This window comes from Cephus cinctus, unplaced genomic scaffold (assembly GCF_000341935.2).
Source record: "Cephus cinctus unplaced genomic scaffold, Ccin1 Ccin1_scaffold0581, whole genome shotgun sequence".
Taxonomy (NCBI): Eukaryota; Metazoa; Arthropoda; class Insecta; order Hymenoptera; family Cephidae; genus Cephus; species Cephus cinctus.
This window is the reverse complement of record NW_014333230.1, coordinates 202,356-221,841: the sequence shown is the minus strand read 5'-3', so window position 1 is coordinate 221,841 and position 19,486 is coordinate 202,356. Positions and strand designations below refer to the sequence as shown.

Sequence of the window (19,486 nt, the reverse complement as noted above, 5' to 3'; positions counted from 1 at the left end):
CCCCCCCGCAATTAAGTAGCCATGTAAATTATGTATAATTTGGCATATCAAATTAAACTTGCGTTACAAGCCATAAGTATAAATAAACTTTTTTGATATTGATAAGTATTTTAGAAGAGTTACTTAAAATACGTAGAAATGCAAGTTTTCGACAACAAATCAATGACTGCTCTCTTTCCTGCCACTTTTTATATCTTTGGTATGTCCAGTTCTGATTAATGTTTGTGTGTTTATAACCATTATCGACACCCGCTGCAAAAATTTTCAAAAGGGCTTTGGAAACGAGTTGAACTTTTGTTTCAGCATTGAACTCATTGCGGTTAAACCCTTTGAATTTCAAAGAGCTTTACGTCAGTATCATACCATATGGGTGGTTCAACATTTCTCAAATATATCACACCCCACATGTACGTTCTGAACCATGCTGTAGTGCCAGCGTTTGCTTGATACCTTCTGATAAGAATAGGATGAGGTACTGGTAGCAAACCTACCAGAGTACCGTGTTGTAGGAATTTCAAAATTTCACTCTCATCCGTTAATCCCCTGAAAAACATTTGATTAGGAAACTATTGAGAAACACAAAGGTCACAAATGTATAAGACTTATGCGTACTTGTCAATACATATTTTCTCGACCTGAGGAACTAGAACCTGAAGTAATCGCATTATGGTCTGCAGAGGTAATTTACTCTTCCATTGATGAACCCAATCACCTGAAGGTACCCATTGATTTGAATGCAATAAATTCGGGTGCTCAGCCACCCTGATTCCTCCTTTCTGCGTCCACAGTTAAATGTATCAGATTTATTACGAAAGAAATGATAAAGAAGAGTGATTGGGCATTTGTTATGGATTCCTAGACTTACTGGGGCGACGGAATTTAGTTTGCTTCCTGGTAGAGCGTCGTCAGTAGCATCTCCAGCGCCTTGGTGACTACTGTTTCCTACCTTTCCAATATCTACGTCTACTGATGGACTCAGAGGATGAGCTGATTCCTTTTCAGTCATTTTCTCAATACCTTGAGTAAGAGAAGTGTAAGGAATTCATGACAAATGTTTGCATTTATACTGGATTACGATTAGAATTGTACCTGGTGTTTCTAACAAGGATGCCTTCAGTGTACCGGGTTCCGCTGGCTGTGCCGGATGAGATCCTTCCATTACTAGTTCACTGACATTCTCATTAGAAGTACTAGGAGGTATCGGCCTGCGCTGTCTCTTGCTTAGAGAACGAGCAATCGTGTTGCAATCACTAGGTAAATTTGCCAGGGCGTGAAAGACTTGGCGTTTACGTATAATCGTATAAACCAAATTGCTGTTTCCATCAAATTGATACTAAAAGAATAATTAAGAGAGTTGCATAACCTGCTATTAGTATAATGTCAGAGAATGATTACCTGAATGATATTGTTAAATATTTCCAAGAGGAAAAACACCAAGTGATGATTGGTTGGTGATGAAAATAAAAACCAGGGTGTACTGAATGCTTCTAATAAATGAAGCAATTTTGTACTTGCTACCATAGAGAGCGTTTTTAAATATGGAGATACATTCACTAAAATTGTTAATAGACAATCAAATAATGGTTGTAGTCTTTGATGACCTGTTGTGATGATCTTATGAAAGACTGTGACCAAGAGATCAGCATGAGTGCCTGAAATTTATATAATAATTATTTCATGACCTGTATTTATAATTATTGTAACATACCGGTAAAGACTGGAATGTCCATTGGTATTGTAGCTGTATAAGGTTTATTTAATCTAACACCAAAATTACGTTCTCCACTGAGCAGCAGGAGGATAAATACACCAATGTGCATTAATCCAACTCTCGCTAAAATTAGGAGACAAAAATTAATAGATGATTTATATAGAATAATAACAGCATCAAAAAAATTAACTCACATTGGTCAGCTCTGGAATCATTAAGATGATAAAGAATAGGCACTAAGACTTCGAGAACGTCTGAGCTTTTTAGTACATAGTAGAGAAATTTCTTATTGTAATCACACATCTTCCAGAAGAAAACTAAGAGCTCCTGATGAAAGTGAACCTTCTTCGTAGAGTTTGGTAAATATGTTTGCATTAGGGGATTGTTTAACAGTCTAGTTATACCCCTTAATACAAATTGAAAATCTGTGAGAGATATTAGTATATGTATCGATGTGGAAAGTCAATTTATAATTATAAAACGTGATTAGCATACCTTCATCTCGGTGTATGCGGCTCAAATAATTAATAAATAAATTATCTCCGGTTGCACCTTCCTCTGAAGGTACACCACCGCTTGTATCGTGATCCAATGTGACTATTAAAATTTGCAATGCCACGTCTACTAAAGGTTCTAGAGAATCCGTGAATAGAAGGTGATTATAAGGAACTCCAAGTCCAACCGGATCATATGCACATACAGTGTTTAGTAAGGATGTAAACATTGGTAATGCATGTCTGTAACGTTAAGTAGATATTTGATACTGTCGATACAAGATTTTATTCGATTTCTAATGAACAAATGTTTACCGATTTTCAGCACTTGTTAGATGCTGAATCCACCTGTTCGGCGAAACTGATAGATCGGTTGGTGGATTGTACATTGTTTCACTGAAGCATGTTAGCAAGAGTTTTAATAATTCAGTTCGATTAGAATCCAAGTAGGGGTATCTAGGTGGTGAATGTGCAAAACCTACACCAGCTTCCCAGATATATTCACAGCTATCTATAGACTGTAATTCTTCAGCTTTATCCTGATGAATATTAAAATTAACATAATATGTAATCTTAATTTTTAAATACTAGATATTGCACGTATTGAAACAAGACTTACAGGACCAGATTTTTTATTTCCTGCAACTGTGAAATCAGGACAAAACAATAGATCACAAAGTGCATTTAAGAGAGAGTGAGCCAATGGCATACTCTCTTCATCTTCCTTCCCAGGTAAGCTGGACCAAAAGAATCCTTTCCAGTCTGAATCCTCAAAAATGTAGGGTAATAACCGTGTCAATAATCGACAACAATTCAGAACTGTCTGGTGTTCCCTTTGAGTTCTGCAGCTATTATCAACCGCCTTGACCAACTTCTCTACAGCTTTATAACATAGTGTAGCTAGATTCGATGGAGCTTCCTCACGGAGGATTCGAATTTCAGGAGCTGGTATTAATGTAAAAATATCTTGTACATTAGATACATTTTCAGACCAAAATTGATCCCAAAACGTATCATCCGATGCATCTATAAGCTGTAAATAAACGATTCTTTATATTGCCTACTACAACAAGAGTTGACCCTAAAATTAGTATTACTCCATTTGCAATAACGAAATAATTGCGCAAAAAAAAAGAATAAAAAAATTTCGAAGTATTCGTATAGAAAGAACAAGTTTTTTGACAAATACTAAGGTAGTGGAATAATCTGCCTTAGAAAGGGAAATTATAACTCAGTATGTTACAGATCACTAGATAATAACATTTTCTTTTTCCAACTAACTTGAGTTTTAGACGTCAGCTGCACGACTGCTTTACGAAAATTCAACTTTGTGTCAGCATTGCCCATGTTGTCTTAGAATTGTTCAAAAATTAGTTGCAAGATTAAAAATATTTTTGACAGAACATATTACTTCACTTCAGGCGAGAATAACCAGCACCATTGTTGTTCTGTGTGGGCAGCAATGGGCAGATTCAAGTAGGGCTGACCTGAATTGACAGAAAATGTCAAAGACAAAATGTCCCTATTCCAGCTGACTGTTGCAAGTCGAGAATCTGTTACATGACGTCTGCCAATCCCGAAACTTTAACATTGATTAATTTATTTATATATTTAATCGCATCTATTATCATTAACTAACAATTGTAACCGGCTAACATGGTAAACATTGTAGAACATATACAAATTAATTTATTCGCTCTTGACAGTTTTATATTTGCAAAGAACAACATTTATTGTGTTCTCACAACTTTTGTTTTGCATTTAACGATATTTGTATTTGTTATTGTCAAACCGGTGAAATTATATTTTGTCTAGAAGCTGTTGCAATATATTTTATTGTATTTTACAGGACGACGATATAGCTGCTCTTCAGAGATTGGAGCAACTTATGACAGAATTCTTCTCGCCTGAAACGAACAACGAACGAAAACGATCGATCGAGCAGAGTCTCCAGGAATTCACAGCTCAGATTAATTCCTGGAGGCCCTGTCTTCACTTTTTATCATCTACAAACAATCATTATGTCAGTATGTTTGCTCTTACAACTCTCGAAGTAAGTACCATCCCTGTTTGTCTCTTACAAACAAGCATTGGATGCCATTATAAAAACAAATTTATCCATCTCTCAGACAACCATTGGAAGACGGTGGCCAATTTTGCCATGGGAGGACAGAGCTCTTATCAGATCCACATTATATACTCTTTCGTTAGAACGAGGTGTAGCTCCATTTGTTAGGAACAAGGTGGTTAAATTGGTAGTTGATATAGCAAGACATGACTGGCCACATTTTTATCCTGACTTCTTTTCGAACATTTTACAGGTGAGCTAACACATTCCGATTAAAATCTTATAGCTCATTGAATAATACCTATGTCTCGTCGGTATATATATTATGCTTGGAAAAGTTGTTAGGTCACAAGCACACAAGATTATTGGGTCTGGTGTATCTGAGAACAGCATCCGAAGAATTAGCAACACCACGCGAGGATTTACCAGTTCATAGAAAAGCTGAGCTGCTGCGGTTACTGAGTGCACAAGTATCTCTAACTCTGGATACATTAACTGGTTGTTATCTCAATATTTTTACTGTTGAACGTCTAAACAATAAATTTTATTCAAGTTTTTCATTCCGAATTTCAGATCTATTAATCGAAACAACTAGAATGCAAAATCGCTCAGGAACTGTTACACCACCACCTTCACCCACCGGAGGTCAAAATTTGCCACTAGCACGTCCTGTCCTGGACGTTGAGGGATTAGCGACTGGTAGTAGCGAAGTATGTATAGCTACTCTGGACGTTTTAGCACATTTATTTGGCTGGATAACTCTGTCGGAGCATATATCTTGCAATCTACTGGACGCCATATTTTCCTGCGCTAAATATCATGATTCAATGGTAAATACATGCTGCCTAATTTTGTTCCAACAATGAGAGAGATCCTCCTTGTAACCCAGGCGAATTCTTCGACAGAACGGGAAACAAATAGAAATGGCTATACAGGCGATGACAACAATAAATGAACTTTTATATCGGCCATGCTCGCCCAGTGCCACTGAGCGACTGTTGTTACAAATATTTCAAAATGGTGTGGCACTCTTTCAAATCATGGAACGGCTGGATGCCATTGACGAAAGGTAATTAAATGTCAAGTATTTCTTTTTTTACATCAATTAAAGTTTCCTGTAAGCATATATTATCATATTTGCAGCTACATGGAAAAAACGACGGAATTTTTACAATTGTTTGTAACGAATCATTTAAAGAGAGTGGAGTCCTGTCCAAAATTTCCAGTTAACACTTTACTGGAAATCTTATATCATCATACGTTTCAGCAATGCTCAACAATCAATGGTTATCTGCGTTGCTTAGAAGTTTGGATTATCCTGTTAGAAAGTACACAGTCAAGATACGCCACTGTAGCATTAGCCCTTGCAGAACGCGTCCAGCAGAAAATTAGTTTCAAGCTAGATTCGCAAACCTTAAAGGATCTGGACGTGGAAACACTGGATGAAAATGTAAGAAGGTTACATAAGAAATGTTACTACAAAATCTCTCAGAGTATTATGAAATTTGACATTTACAGGAAGAAACAGAATGGCAACATTATCTCCGGCGCAACGTAGAATGTTTAGCTAAAGTAGCGGATATATCACCCATCCCAGTATTCACAATATTAGTAAGATTAATTACGCCCTATCGCAATTCAATTTTCTTTTATCTTCTTTAACAATATTCGTCCCAAATTTTAGTATCGTTCCTGGAGAGAAGGACTGACAGTGTATGGTGAACTAGGATCAGCAATCGCTAACGGACAAGTGATACTATTAAATGAAACCGAAGCATCAAACGTCCACGCGCATTTAAGAGACTTAGCATCGACAACTCAGGCCTTGGCCAGACTGTACACACATTTCGTAGGTAAGTGTCAAAAGAAACTAAACATAATCCTTATGATCGAGAATTTCCAAGATTTGGAACTTGGTTAATTTCTAGGAGAGCAGCAAGGAGTGGATCAATCATTGGCGGAGGAGCTGGTGTCGCAAACTTTGGATGCCTGCAATTTCGCCAGGGATCATCGATTATTTGCGGCAGCAGTTCAACCAGCTGTGATAGTAATGGATCTTATTGAAGTGTAAGACAACTCTTATCACGCGATCGTAAATAATTTGTATAATTTCTTTACTCTGTATTTACTCTTAGGCACTCTCAGTTACTGGCATCCCTTCAAGCCTGGTCTCACTGGATAGCTAAGAGACCAGACAAGTCAAAAGAGGCCTTGTGCCAGCATTGCGTACTCTCTTGTATTTGGGCCTTGACCTATATTCCTCCTCCGGATGCACCACCATCATCTTTAATCCATTCCGGAGCTCATCTCTTACAAAGTGTCATAGCTATTCTCAAACCCAACTTGTGGGACCAACCTATATTCAGGGACTTACTCTGTCTTGGGACTTATCCTTACCTTAAGCCTGATACCGTAAAAGTTTTGAGACGAGCACTAGTAAATGGGATTATTTTACCTGTTGGAGATGCTGCAGTTAGACAGAGATTAATGGGTATCTATCTCTCTTGGTATGGATTATAAGTTATACTATCGGATACTTGTTCATATAAAATCAATTTCAATAGGTATAATGGTAGGAGCCTTATCAGAACCATTGGGTCAATTAGGACGACCTGCACCACCGGAAACAACAGTATCGACAGCAGTGATAACTTTAAAGCAACTTCTTGAGGATTGTTGTTCCTCGTCGACGGTTATTAAGAAATTACTTCACGTTTGTCTGGAATCAACAGTCAACAGAACCCTAGAGTTGTTACCTGAGATGGTACGATGCCAAGGAACTTGTGAAATGCTACTAGGATTTTTGCATGCAGCATTTCGAGTGCTACAGCAACAACTTGGGCCAGAATTTACTCAAAATGCAGTACAAGGGATGCTTCATATTTACACACGGTTTGTTTGCCTCTAGATAACAGTTTATTATATTTTCTAACAAACCTTTATCATTATGCATGTTCATGTCATCACAGGGAAAATATTTCTGCTGGTCCAGCCTTGGAACAATTGTTAGAAATTCTTATACTGGTTGTATCAGCACCTAGTAATGCATTTAAAGCATTTGTTCCTTCTGTGACTGGTTTGTGCTTAGGACATGTCTGGCCAGCTGTTGGCAATAATCTAAGTGCCCACCCGGATACAACCCTGGTACTCCTACGACTGCTCTATAGGTAAAATATCCGGTTTGCTCTAGCATGTAAAAGAGATTGATAAACTTTGTCATTTTGATATCTCAGTATTTTAATGCATCGGTGGCAATATTTCTATGACGCTTCGGTCTTGAGGACGTTTGGACAACACGACACAGATGAGCCACTTGAGCACAAAAAAGAGGAATTAGTCGCCATTTTGGAAGCCTTTGGTCAAGCACTCTTACAGCCAGATGTTAATATATTCCGTCAAAGTTTACAAAGCCTTGAACAACTTAATGGACGATGGCGACTCTATCAACGTTCTGTCTTCAAGGATCATTTACTAGAAAGATTCCTAATGGCGCTCTTCACAGTCTTATTTCAGCGGTATATTTATTTATTTTTGTTATTTTAGTTTTAAACAGAACTGAAATACATAAAACAATTTCTTCTTTCAGAACACACAATTTGTTGGCTGACGAAATTGCCACTGCTGTGCACAGCTTGGCCGTTGTTGACATCCGCTGGTTCTTTGGACATTTCCTACCCAAATTTTTATCCAATTGCGAAGGTCTAGATAATGTGCAAAGGTGTACGCTTTTGGAGAATTTCGACAAAGCTACGGTTGGTATAAAAATCGAGTGTTTTATAGTTTAAATCAGGATACTATGTAGTATTATTACTTTCTTCAGGATCAACCTACGTTAACGAGATCCGTACTCAGATTGATATCGGATCTACGGTGCTATCAATTGTGTAGATCCTAAAAACCATAGACTTGAAAGAGAAAGAAAAAAATATTGTTTCCCAAGGACCGCATCTGGTATTTAAACGATACAAAAGTATTGAAGTAGTAGGAATGAAGTTTCCTACGCAGAGAAAATGTAAAATAAGGCATTTGTGATACAATATTCTACATGATCCACTGCCGTATATGTAATACAACTTTACAAGAGAAAATTTAATATTATAAATAAAACAAAAACGTTTTTTATATATACTATATATACACGATAATCTAACTATATAATTATTCAATGATACACATTCATATTACTGTAAACAGATCGATTAAAAGATCTTGTTTATCGGTCCTCTACAATTTCCGTTTCCTGAATACCATCATTTCTTACGTCTTCTCTTATCACTACTGTCCGTAAAGATAAAAAGTCCTCCTACTGATAACCTTCGATCTTTGTTTGCGGCAGAAACTTGCTAGATTGCAAGTCGGTCGATGTCACTTCAGAAACAATGTCGAGACTGCTAGTAAGAAACTTAACACCGACGTCAGCTGCGCAATTGAGTTTGAGGAAACTGGTAACAGACCCAAAATATGGATTTCTAAAGCAATTGGGCCTGGTAGCAGAAAATCCTGGTTTATACGATGGCAGGTGGGGTGGATCTGGCAAGGTACGTAACAGAGTAACAACCCCTTTTGAATACTGTAGGCTTAATTACATGACAATTGTAGGTAATCGAGTCCATATCACCGGCAACAGGTAAAGTGATAGCGAGGGTACGAGAAACAACGCCTCAGGAGGCAAGTAATGCAGTCACAGAAGCTAAGAAGGCCTGGGCCCATTGGGCCTCATTGCCTAGCCCCGCCAGGGGTGAGATAGTCCGTCAGATAGGTGATGAACTGCGTAAAAATTTGAAACCCCTGGGACAACTCGTTTCTTTAGAAATGGGTAAAATTTTACCTGAAGGAATTGGCGAGGTCCAAGAGTATATAGATATATGTGACTATGCCGTTGGATTATCGAGAATGCTGCCCGGAAGTCTCTTACCGTCAGAACGAAAGGATCATATCCTTCTCGAGAAATGGAATCCTCTTGGGGTCATTGCTGTTATATCAGCATTTAATTTTCCTGTGGCTGTTAGTCTCCTTTATGTATCCTTTAATTCCGAAAATGCATATTATCATTGAGGCTCAATTTATAAAGGTGTACGGCTGGAACAGTGCCATTGCCATGGTTTGCGGAAATGCTATCATTTGGAAAGGAGCACCAACTACTCCGCTGGTTTCCATAGCCACCACGAAGATCGTCGCTGGAGTCCTAGAGCGTAATGCTATTCCTGGTTCTGTGGCTTCTCTGGTGACTGGAGGTGTGGATGTCGGTGATACTTTGGTTAATGATAAAAGGTCCATTATATTTTTGATTGTTGTTTATTAAATCTGATAGTATCCATATAGGCTAATTCCAACTGTATCCTTTTTCTGTTAGGATACCCTTGGTTTCTTTCACTGGCAGTACAAAAGTAGGAAAGCAGGTAGCACTTAAGGTACAGGACAGATTTGGAAAATCACTTCTAGAATTGGGAGGCAATAATGCTCTAATAGGTAAATAAATAATTGATTGATTTAAATAATCTGTAGATATTTATCAGGATACTATAAAAAAGTATTTGCATAGTGGCCCAGGATGCGGATTTAGAAATGACTGTTAGGGCAGCAGTTTTCTCATGCGTTGGAACTGCTGGCCAGAGGTGTACTACTACCAGAAGATTAATTCTGCACAATAAAATCAAAGATGAATTATTAGGTAATTATAAATTGTCATAAAATATATAATAACATTGTTTAAAAAATCTCTCACGTACAGGAAGACTTAAAACGGCATTCAAAAGTATTCTGGGAAGAATTGGAGATCCATTGGATGATGGCACACTATATGGACCATTACACAATCAACAAGCAGTTGATGCGTATAAGGTAATTGAAAAAAATACTAAGGTTCAGAGATGGTGTAAACAGTTTTCCCAATAAATTGTTTTTCCTCTTCCTGGCAGGAAACTATCCGTAAAGCAGTAGAGAGTAAAGGAAAAATTGAATTTGGTGGAAAACAAGTAGAAAGACCTGGTTTCTATGTTGAACCAACTATAATTTCCGGTTTACCTATAAATTCGGAAGTCGTGCAACATGAGACATTTGCTCCGATCGTTTATATATTCGAAGCAAACTCTCTCGAGGAAGCCATTGTTCTAAACAACAGTGTAGAACAGGGATTAAGCAGTTCTCTGTTCACTAAAAATGTAGCCAGCATGTTCCAGGTAAATTAAAAGTTCACTCTAAATGAGGATCTAAATACGAACGTCTGTACCACGTTGCAATATGTGTATAATTATTTATTCCTTAGTGGATTGGACCGCACGGATCAGATTGCGGAATCGTTAACGTAAACATTGGTACCAGTGGAGCCGAGATTGGCGGAGCGTTTGGCGGAGAAAAAGCAACAGGTGGTGGCCGAGAAAGTGGAAGCGATGCTTGGAAACAGTATATGAGAAGGGCCACGGTAACCATCAATTATGGAAGTGAACTACCCTTAGCACAGGGTATTAAATTTGAATGATCTAATTATAAGGAGAAACTGTAGGATAAGTGAATGTAAACTGAGACGAATGTAAAAATATTTTTATTACCACGATATACATAGAAAAAAACTTAAGAAGATAAATCGAAACGTATAAAGTCAACTTCTATGTCTACTGAACTTTTTTTATGGAACTTATAAATACGGGGCAGGTCGTATCTTAGCTCGGCAATGACTTTACAGTTAGCCCCAAGTCTTGAACCCCTCCTGAGGACGTGTTTACGAGTACTTGTCTTGTGCAAGGAGTAGACTGTATTACGTGCGAGTTTCATGGCAATTTCTAGAAACTTCATATCCATTCCAGAATTGTCTTTTGTACCAAACGGTGGATTCATTATCACCGTGTCAAAGTACTTCTCGAATCTTCCTGGAAGACAAACACGATTTTGTGTTACTTTCAATAGGATTCGAGATGCGCTTGAAGGATACGAACCTGGCAGATATTCCAAAATGTCGCACTGAACAGCATCCATGTTTACGTCGATTTCGTCGCGATTAGATTGTAATATCTGAAGTGCATCTGGATCTATTTCGAATCCTACAACGTGGCTAGCACCTAATAGTTGGGCTCCTAACGAGAGAACTCCACATCCCGCACCCAGGTCAGCAACGGCACGATTTTCCAGATCATGATATTGCATTTGAGCAGTGTATAGCATGTGTGCTCCAATGTGGGCACTGGTGGCATATTGCTCGAGTGATATTTTTGGTTGATCAAATACTTCAAGCTCCTGGAGACATCCTTCCAGCTCTGCTAGGCGTAGCTTGGCCATATTGTGTAGGATGAGTTAAAATTTAAGCTTTGGTGTGTTCTACTGTGTGAGCAAATCACTTGCTATCAAATCGAGGTAGAACTGGTAAAATGAGATTGCCAAAGGAGGAGTCTTGAGTAACAAAATATCCTGTTGAGGCAGCATGAGCATTGTGGAGAGCAGCTCGTTGGGATGCACTCATTGTTACTCCATCGCTTGCTGCTGCTGGGGGCTAATTTCATAATCTTGATAGTAGTTTTTATAGTTAATAATAAAAAGGAAAAGTTACTATCGTAGATCGGCTCACCAGGCTGGATGCTGAACTTGTTGGAGTAGCGGCTAGAGGAGTACCAAGATATGGGGTGACAACCTGTTTTAAAAGCTGTTGTTTCTTTATCTGCAATTCCTCCAATATCTTTCTATTTTGTAGCTCTGAAAAGAATAAACATTTCTGTCTTTCTTCATATCATCAATCTTACCCAGACCATAGAAAAATTAAATAAAAATACCTCTTGAATTAGGTTGTGGAAAAGCCATGAAATCCAACGTGCTACAATAACAGCAAAAAACCTTCAATATTCTTCAGACATCCAATTTTTTTTTAATGAATCAAAATGATTTATTAAATAAAGTATATCAAGAATCAAACAATCACCTGTGCAGCTCAAAATAGAAAGCCGACAAAGACAGGTTAAGTGTATGAAAAAGCAATCACGTTCAGTCCCAAACTTCTTAAAGAATAATCCCTTTCGATTTTCCTTATAATATTCTATATGCCTTAAAACTACAAATCAATATCAATAAAATCTTAACGCAAGCATCTTTCATGTAGTATACATTTCGAATTAGTTTTCTAAGAAGATAAAACAGAAATTCAACCCTAATCCGTATCTGTCAAGCGAATACTCAAGCGATTCAAACGTAAAATGTGGCACTCTAGGTAAACTAACTCTATGCTGCACCGTGCTGCACAAACTCAACCAGCTACACGGTGGTAAAAACACGGGATAGAGCCTCTCGATCGGTCAAAGGGTTAAACTGCCCATCTTTGCGGTGAGTCGCTTCAACTTGACGTCACAGTTAAGATCGAGCAGCAGAGACCGAGCGGAGAATGGAGAACGCATGCGCCAGCAGGCGCCACCTCGCGAACAGTCTAATCGCAGAAGTGATTCTGAAGAGTCCCTTCGCGGTCGTGTTTCCCGGTTTTCTTCGTATTTTTCGAGCCAAGAGGTGCTCCCCGGTTGTCGTATTGTCGTGAAAACGTGAGTAACATTTGTCGCACCTTATGAAGCATCGAAATCGCGAAACCCATGTCTTTGAATGGCAATCCTTAAGTATTATTTTCACGGCCAGACGTGACGGGTCCTGGCAAAATGGCCGTACTCGGTTTACAACAAACGGTTGTTTCGCGTTTGACCGATGATTTCACGCCCGTTCCGTTATTGGTGCTTTAACTTATCGACACTCTCGCGTTCTTCTGGCTTAGCTCAAGGAACCTCTTCTTACGCTTAGATGTCTTAACGTATGTCGACCGACTAGGATATTTTAGACGATCGTTGCTCATCGCCTTGAATTGATTTTTTCGCGAGTTACCGCTTGCGTGGTATTGCCATGGTTCTCGCACCTATACCAGATTCTTCTTAGACTAAACCATATGTAAATGATTAAGGAATTTGAACCTTTGCTCCGAAACTTTTTTATGCCGATCACATTGTCTCTCTCTTCCACTCTCGATCTGCCTATCTTGCTTCTTACTAGTCGCGAATCATCGACGATTCTTCGACGCGCATTTATCTCATTCTCCTCGTCATCGACTTTGACAACGCCGTTTACTTTAAAGCACACTTACATAGTCCCAGCTGAAGAAGCTGTCAAAAAGCTCGATTAACCTGACTAATCTCAATGGCCATCCTCTTGAGATCGTTTATACACTCGCTGCTACCTTACTTTCAATGGCCACTTTCGTGGGCCCAGATTACACTCTTCAGGTTGTATAAAGAACTGTGACAACATCTTCCTAGTTCAATAATTTCTATTAAATAAAACAAAGGCCGACATGGGTTGTTGTCCAATGGATATCTCGCGGAATTGACAGGAAAATTCATTCGCTCCTCGTGCTTGGAGCGTTGAGTTTTTAATACAGAAAGACTCGTTTGTGTTTGCGGATTCTTGGTTATTATAAATAAAAAAAGAAAAAAAACTTCAAACCTCCTGCATTTGGGAAGAGTGCAAGTCTTGACAAATTCTCGTTAAGCATTATTCTCAATCCCCGTTTGCATGCACAGAGTCCATGCCATACAACACCCGTGACGCATCTTATTTAGATAAAGGACGCCTTATTGCAGCCAGTTTGAAAGATCATTCTTTCTACCACCTGCTTATTATCGGTTCTTATCTCATAAAGATAATCTGTTAGGATTTTAATTATTTTTCATAAAGCAACCCCAATGCATGAACGAGCTAACCATCCTCTAGAGAATATTGCATGTATGAATTGCACATTTCCAAAGGCCGTTCCACTTATCTTGGCATCCAGTGGTACCTCGTAAGAGGAACCAAAGTTTAATTAATTACGTTACCGGAAGTGCGAATACAAGGTATAGTAAAGTGGCAATAAATATTTGAGTGCATCGCAAGGGAGTAGACGGGGTTGAAGGCGGCGGGGGTGGCCGGTCGGCAGTTTGGAGCTGAGATATTGATTGCAGAACGTGCCTCACGCATCATCCACATTGCGCGCCGAATCAGCCCTCTCTTAGCGATTGTCAAGGTCTTCTTTGAGGGAACGACGCCCCATTTTCTCTCGCTGAATTTTTCCCCAAAGATTGCACTAAAGGAATACTCGCGATTGGGATCTTTTTAAATAGTTGGGTAGGTTGCAGCATGCAGGCGTCTGCAGACTAGTTGAATTTCTCACGAAGATATTTCTAATGTTAAAATCTTTAATGCGGTATAGCAGATAAAAAAGATAGACAAGATGATATCCTATCTTGTTCCTTGTTGCATATGTTTCAGGTTACCGTAATGGCAGGACACTGAAATCGAGCTGGCTGGAGAGTCTAGTCGTGCTCATCCGAATTTTCGCCCAGGAAGCAGCCGGATTACACGAGGATCATGAAAATGGTGTTGTCTCAACGTCAGAGGGAGGAGTTGTAAGTCGAGACACGATAAATAAAAGGAGGCCATTGAATATTGCCAGACTCTACGGGAACTAATGCAGGATCGAAGGTCGAGGATCAATAATTTATAGGTGGCTCAACGTGACTGCCCAGCTAGAACACCCCTGAGCGACACCAGGGGTTGTCAGACATACGAACAGCAACTTCTAAAATAACTTTGGATATTTGAGAATAGTCTTCGTCTCTTGTCATCGTTAAGGAAAACACCAAGCAGAGGGTGGATGATATGTTGGGGTGCTGAGGGGTGAGATGCCTCGTTTGCCGAGCAGGCGCGTTACAGAGGATCGATACCAGGGGATGAATTACGTGGCGGAGAGGAAGGAAGGAAAAAAAAGGGAATCCCGCCAGCATCGATCGGTCTTCTCTCTTGGCTTGGCCATACTTCCCCCTTTTCCAAGTGTAATCAACCTCTGCTTCATTAGGAGAACCTCAGGATACTCCTGACTCCTGAACGGCCGCGGACGTTTGAGAACAGAATGTCTTGTGAAAAATTACCAAGCCACCCTCTGTGGCGGTTTCCTTGAGTCTTCTAGAGAGCACTAGGTGCTCAATGTGAACGCCATAACTATTTCCATTGTGTAGGATTTCAAATGACTTCCCTCATTATTCTTCACGGGACTTGACGCGCGCTCCAGTCGCCCTAGCGAATCTTAATTGCAGACAGCGCGTGTAATGGTAATTGTGTCAAGCGGCAAACGATAGGCGAATTCGCAGGCTCGTAGTGGGAGAAACGACAAAAGCAGCTGCCACTCGATTCACTAGGACGAAGGCCTTTCACCCCGAGTTGTACTGGCTTTGCCCGACTTTCGATCTCTTTCCCACGTACTCCAGTGGTTCCCGTGTTGTTCCTATAGAGAATCGGCACAAGGAACGCAAACGACACCGTAGATGTATACTGGGTGCTCCTAAAATAATTTAAAAAAATATTATCACTTGCAGAAATAAGGCGATCGCGGACTACCTCAGTACCAATGGCTATCAGGATGCGCTGGAAGCGTTCAAGAAGGAGGCTGATATGCCCGGTGAGGTCGAGCGCAAGTACGGCGGCCTCCTTGAGAAAAAATGGACATCCGTTATACGACTGCAGAAGAAGGTGATGGAATTGGAGTCGAAGCTCTCTGAAGCTGAGAAGGAATTCATTGAAGGAGCACCGACGCGAGGAAAGCGATCACCGACCGAATGGATACCACGACCGCCAGAAAAATATTGTCTAACTGGACACAGAGCTCCCATCAACAGAGTCATCTTCCATCCGGTTTTCAGTCTGATGGTTTCAGCGAGCGAGGATGCCACCATCAAGGTGCAAAAAATGCTTAAATCCTAAACTATCATAATAGCTCAATCTGACATTCCTTTTCTCATCTCATCCTCTCTGTTGTGCTCCGGCATCGACGAAGGTATGGGACTTTGAAAGTGGAGAATTCGAACGAACGCTCAAGGGCCACACGGACAGCGTCCAGGACGTGGCATTCGATGTCTCCGGCAAGCTACTCGTTTCCTGCAGCGCAGACATGTCCATCAAACTGTGGGACTTTCACCAATCCTTCGCCTGTATCAAGACCATGCACGGGCACGATCACAATGTGAGCTCGGTGTCGTTCATGCCTCAGGGTGATTTCATAGTGAGCGCATCGCGAGATAAGACCATCAAGATGTGGGAAGTGGCAACAGGCTACTGCGTAAAGACACTCGTCGGTCACAGGGAATGGGTGAGGATGGCGCGAGTGAGCCCTTGCGGCGAGCTCATTGCCAGCTGCTCGAACGACCAGACTGTGAGAGTCTGGCACGTAGCCACCAAGGAGACCAAGGTAAGTCGCAATTAAATATACACAGGTTCCACCTCCTCGACGTATTCGTCATCAACTCGCTTATCCAATTGCCTATATAATCATCCCGTCTCAGGTCGAGCTAAGGGATCACGATCACGTAGTTGAGTGCATCGCGTGGGCACCAGAGAACGCGAGGGCGTCCATCAATGCCGCAGCAGGTGCCGACAACAAGGGTGCTCACGAGGGTCCCTTCCTGGCATCCGGATCCCGGGACAAGACGATTCGCGTCTGGGACGTCGGGGCCGGTGTCTGTCTCTTCTCCCTCCTCGGACACGACAACTGGGTCCGCGGCATCGTCTTCCACCCTGGTGGCAAATTTATCGTCAGCGCATCCGACGACAAGACGCTACGAGTCTGGGACACGCGCAACAAACGGGCAATGAAGACGCTCGAAGCGCACGTTCACTTTTGCACCTCTGTCGGTAAGTTTCTCACTCTCTTCACTTTCCACATTGGCATTACGTGCATACGCACAACCACCAATTCACGTGCATCCTCTCAGATTTCCACAAGAACCATCCGTACGTGGTAAGCGGTAGCGTGGATCAGACGGTGAAGATTTGGGAGTGCCGCTAGTCACCGAACTTTCGAATTTTCTTCAAGATTTCGCGACACTGAGTTGAGCACAGGGGGAGACGCGCGAATCCAATTCTGTGAAAATGGCCGAAAGAGTAAGCTGCTACAAAAGCTATCGTACATACTACTACTACTACTACTACTACAAATATTATAATTATAATTATTATACAACACATAAACACATACGGTTAAGAGCTCTTTAATTAATTTATAATAAAGTATAATTAGTAATTAATATTATTGTACAAGCCGTATACGTATATATACACGTATGTATCAACGTATGCGTAATGCTACGTGGGACCACGTGTACGTATACGTATATCGTTTCAACGGTAACGAATTATACGAACGATTAGTACGAAATGGATCGATTAACGAGGCGATTATGGAAACGTAGCCGAGGAGGACGATTGCCAATCATCATCTTCAGCATTGATCATTTTCCTACGGTTCTCGACCCGTTTCGCCTGTACTTCGTTCCGCGCACATTCGTTCAGCCACGACTTTTACTTTTTATCATTCACACTGCTCACTGACGTCCCGACCTTCTGAAACGTCAACTGAATAGAATGACAATTTACGCGAAGGAAGACAGCGCGTAGGGGATCGTCGGGCGTCTCGCGGGGCGCTATTGCCAAGCTTCGTTGATTCATCTTCTAAGCGTCACTATCAATTAAACATTACTCAACGACTACTAGAGTACAATCTACATCGCGACCAGTAATCATAGCGAGCGAGACTCACAAGCAAGACTTCGGAATCCACCTGCGTGTAATGTCCTCCTCGAGCTCATCTTGGACCTGTAAAGGAAACTGCGACATCGCAATAACCATTGCATTGCAATAGGATACTACCACTCTTTCTTTATTTATATACATACGGATATACCATCGCAACACTTATACTATTACGAAGAATACGATTAATAATTAATAATCAACCTTACGATCGATTACTACAATTACTGTACCATGGATGAATTTGTACTTTCACCAGAGAGACGACACTGCAAGTCGAGATACGAGTTCGAGTCGGGTCTTCTTCTCTTTTTTTTTCTTCTCTTTTCTATTGCCTATTCTACTTTCTCCTCGAGTCTCCACAGCTTGTCTCTCTCATTTGACACATATTTTTACACTTTCTTACTCTTCTGCTTTTTTTTTTTTTTTTAATCTGTCTCGCCTCTGCCTACGGTAGCCTATCTTTTTTTAATACATCTCTTGCTTTTTTGCTTTTATAACGTGCAGCAGATAGGATTGTTGCGTACGTGTATATAGAGAGCACGTGTATATTGTTTTGACATAAATCTATTTTCTATTCGGTAGAACCAATAAGACTGTCTTCTGTATTACCAAGACGTCTTAACGTGAATTTCTAAATCACTCGAAATGTATGCGATTCGAGTCGACGAGATGTAAACATTCGTTATCTCTGCTTTCTCTCGTTTTCCCTTTTATCTGTTTTTGCATCTGCTTCGTTCGATTCTTATTTGGTAATTCCGACTGTCTTCGTACTCGCTGGGATATTAACCTCGTTCGCGTTATTAAACGAGCCGAAGACACGCCAACGTAACAGGTCCAAATGCTTTTGATGCTCTTCTCCGCGCGAGAATTAATGAAGGAAAGGCGGACGAGTTTTAACGGAATCCGACGAGCCAATAACTTCCGCTCCTGAGATAAACCGAGAGAATCCAGAGAAACTTGACTTTTCGCCAACGCTCGGCGTCCAATCGACGTGCATTATTAATAATAAATAACTAATTAACATATAGCGGCGGTAGTAGCGAGCGTCACGTTAAGGGGGGACGAGGAAAAAAGATAATTGTGAAAACCGACGTAAACGTATGATACACGTAAGAGACGTTGCAAATTTTAATTATCCAAAAAGCAACGCGTATTAACTATCGTACGAAAATCATTAGTCGCGTAGCTTTTCCTTTTTCAAACGGGTTCCGAAAAAAAATTTAAAAAAAAACGCCCCGCGTATAATTAACTAGGAACGTATTTACTAAAGTAACCACTAACTAAGGGTAGTGCAAAATGTAAACGTAGTTAACAAAAAAAAAATGGAAGTAAGGGGGAGTGGAGGAGATGCAGTTTTTTTGTTTTGGATTATATGTATAAACCAATGCTCAGGCAACCGCGTTTCTCTTGGTCTCGAGCACAGTAATATGATTAATGCGAAAACAAAATGGAAATACGCGCAGACAACCAAGAAAACACTCGCACGAGAAAGAAATTCACAGGCGACTTGCAGGAGCTATGATAGGCGATGATGATTAATTAAGAATGAATTATCAAACAGTATATTAATTGTCTCCTCCATTTTTATCCCATGTTTCCCTGTCCGAACCAAGTCCCCCCCCCCCCCCCCCTCCC

The 19,486-nt window shown here is 40.4% G+C and overlaps 5 protein-coding genes across 8 annotated transcripts; 3 read left to right on the top strand and 2 right to left on the bottom strand.

Annotated features, from left to right (window-relative positions):
- Positions 1–7: 7 nt before the first annotated feature.
- On the bottom strand, positions 8–3,682 carry LOC107268804 (protein HID1). The gene is made up of 11 exons (XM_015741933.2): positions 3,487–3,682; positions 2,825–3,238; positions 2,521–2,744; positions 2,207–2,448; positions 1,906–2,136; positions 1,709–1,834; positions 1,396–1,652; positions 1,090–1,333; positions 866–1,017; positions 613–776; positions 8–543 (listed from the first exon to the last, which is right to left on the bottom strand). The coding sequence occupies exons 1-11, from the start codon at positions 3,550–3,552 to the stop codon at positions 321–323; spliced, it is 2,343 nt and encodes a 780-aa protein (XP_015597419.1). The 5' UTR covers positions 3,553–3,682; the 3' UTR covers positions 8–320.
- Positions 3,683–3,720: 38 nt separating this feature from the next.
- LOC107268762 (exportin-6) lies at positions 3,721–8,406 on the top strand. 2 transcript variants are annotated; one of them, XM_015741839.2, is made up of 16 exons: positions 3,721–3,864; positions 4,055–4,258; positions 4,335–4,526; positions 4,612–4,771; positions 4,847–5,103; positions 5,179–5,342; positions 5,417–5,723; positions 5,792–5,884; positions 5,958–6,126; positions 6,202–6,340; positions 6,409–6,764; positions 6,838–7,165; positions 7,243–7,440; positions 7,507–7,788; positions 7,860–8,025; positions 8,094–8,406. In XM_015741839.2, exons 1-16 carry the CDS (start codon positions 3,862–3,864, stop codon positions 8,166–8,168), a joined length of 3,093 nt encoding a protein of 1,030 aa, XP_015597325.1. In that variant the 5' UTR covers positions 3,721–3,861; the 3' UTR covers positions 8,169–8,406. The 2 variants fall into 2 exon arrangements, with proteins under 2 accessions (XP_015597325.1, XP_015597326.1); XM_015741840.2 differs by lacking the exons at positions 3,721–3,864; positions 4,055–4,258 and having other exon boundaries at positions 4,386–4,526; positions 4,619–4,771.
- A 183-nt stretch (positions 8,407–8,589) lies between these two features.
- Positions 8,590–10,875, top strand: LOC107268765 (putative aldehyde dehydrogenase family 7 member A1 homolog). Its single transcript, XM_015741843.2, has 8 exons — positions 8,590–8,811; positions 8,873–9,277; positions 9,345–9,544; positions 9,627–9,742; positions 9,816–9,944; positions 10,005–10,114; positions 10,192–10,452; positions 10,539–10,875. Exons 1-8 carry the CDS (start codon positions 8,653–8,655, stop codon positions 10,749–10,751), a joined length of 1,593 nt encoding a protein of 530 aa, XP_015597329.1. The 5' UTR covers positions 8,590–8,652; the 3' UTR covers positions 10,752–10,875.
- Positions 10,799–12,539, bottom strand: LOC107268772 (methyltransferase-like protein 5). 2 transcript variants are annotated; one of them, XM_025086054.1, is made up of 5 exons: positions 12,180–12,539; positions 12,034–12,074; positions 11,832–11,943; positions 11,206–11,756; positions 10,799–11,139 (listed from the first exon to the last, which is right to left on the bottom strand). In XM_025086054.1, the coding sequence occupies exons 4-5, from the start codon at positions 11,543–11,545 to the stop codon at positions 10,844–10,846; spliced, it is 636 nt and encodes a 211-aa protein (XP_024941822.1). In that variant the 5' UTR covers positions 11,546–11,756; positions 11,832–11,943; positions 12,034–12,074; positions 12,180–12,539; the 3' UTR covers positions 10,799–10,843. The 2 variants fall into 2 exon arrangements, with proteins under 2 accessions (XP_024941822.1, XP_015597343.1); XM_015741857.2 differs by lacking the exon at positions 12,180–12,539 and having other exon boundaries at positions 11,832–11,956.
- A 99-nt stretch (positions 12,540–12,638) lies between these two features.
- On the top strand, positions 12,639–19,414 carry LOC107268767 (lissencephaly-1 homolog). 2 transcript variants are annotated; one of them, XM_015741846.2, is made up of 6 exons: positions 12,639–12,786; positions 14,537–14,673; positions 15,640–16,000; positions 16,098–16,508; positions 16,603–16,951; positions 17,032–19,414. In XM_015741846.2, the coding sequence occupies exons 2-6, from the start codon at positions 14,636–14,638 to the stop codon at positions 17,103–17,105; spliced, it is 1,233 nt and encodes a 410-aa protein (XP_015597332.1). In that variant the 5' UTR covers positions 12,639–12,786; positions 14,537–14,635; the 3' UTR covers positions 17,106–19,414. The 2 variants fall into 2 exon arrangements, with proteins under 2 accessions (XP_015597332.1, XP_015597333.1); XM_015741847.2 differs by lacking the exon at positions 12,639–12,786 and adding an exon at positions 13,255–14,392.
- Positions 19,415–19,486: the final 72 nt, after the last annotated feature.

Coding starts and splice junctions, on each gene's coding strand:
- LOC107268772 (XM_025086054.1), bottom strand. CDS start 11,545: ATGGCCAAGCTACGCCTAGCAGAGCTGGAAGGATGTCTCCAGGAGCTT. Junction 11,140..11,205: donor CATTTTGGAATATCTGCCAG/GTTCGTATCCTT, acceptor TTTGTCTTCCAG/GAAGATTCGAGAAGTACTTT.
- LOC107268767 (XM_015741846.2), top strand. CDS start 14,636: ATGAAAATGGTGTTGTCTCAACGTCAGAGGGAGGAGTT. Junction 14,674..15,639: donor CAACGTCAGAGGGAGGAGTT/GTAAGTCGAGAC, acceptor TATCACTTGCAG/AAATAAGGCGATCGCGGACT. Junction 16,509..16,602: donor TAGCCACCAAGGAGACCAAG/GTAAGTCGCAAT, acceptor ATCCCGTCTCAG/GTCGAGCTAAGGGATCACGA.
- LOC107268765 (XM_015741843.2), top strand. CDS start 8,653: ATGTCGAGACTGCTAGTAAGAAACTTAACACCGACGTCAGCTGCGCAA. Junction 9,278..9,344: donor CATTTAATTTTCCTGTGGCT/GTTAGTCTCCTT, acceptor CAATTTATAAAG/GTGTACGGCTGGAACAGTGC. Junction 9,545..9,626: donor ACTTTGGTTAATGATAAAAG/GTCCATTATATT, acceptor TTTTTCTGTTAG/GATACCCTTGGTTTCTTTCA.
- LOC107268804 (XM_015741933.2), bottom strand. CDS start 3,552: ATGGGCAATGCTGACACAAAGTTGAATTTTCGTAAAGCAGTCGTGCAG. Junction 3,239..3,486: donor AGCTGACGTCTAAAACTCAA/GTTAGTTGGAAA, acceptor GTTTATTTACAG/CTTATAGATGCATCGGATGA. Junction 544..612: donor GAGAAAATATGTATTGACAA/GTACGCATAAGT, acceptor AATGTTTTTCAG/GGGATTAACGGATGAGAGTG.
- LOC107268762 (XM_015741839.2), top strand. Junction 6,765..6,837: donor AGTTAGACAGAGATTAATGG/GTATCTATCTCT, acceptor CAATTTCAATAG/GTATAATGGTAGGAGCCTTA. Junction 7,441..7,506: donor CTCCTACGACTGCTCTATAG/GTAAAATATCCG, acceptor TTGATATCTCAG/TATTTTAATGCATCGGTGGC.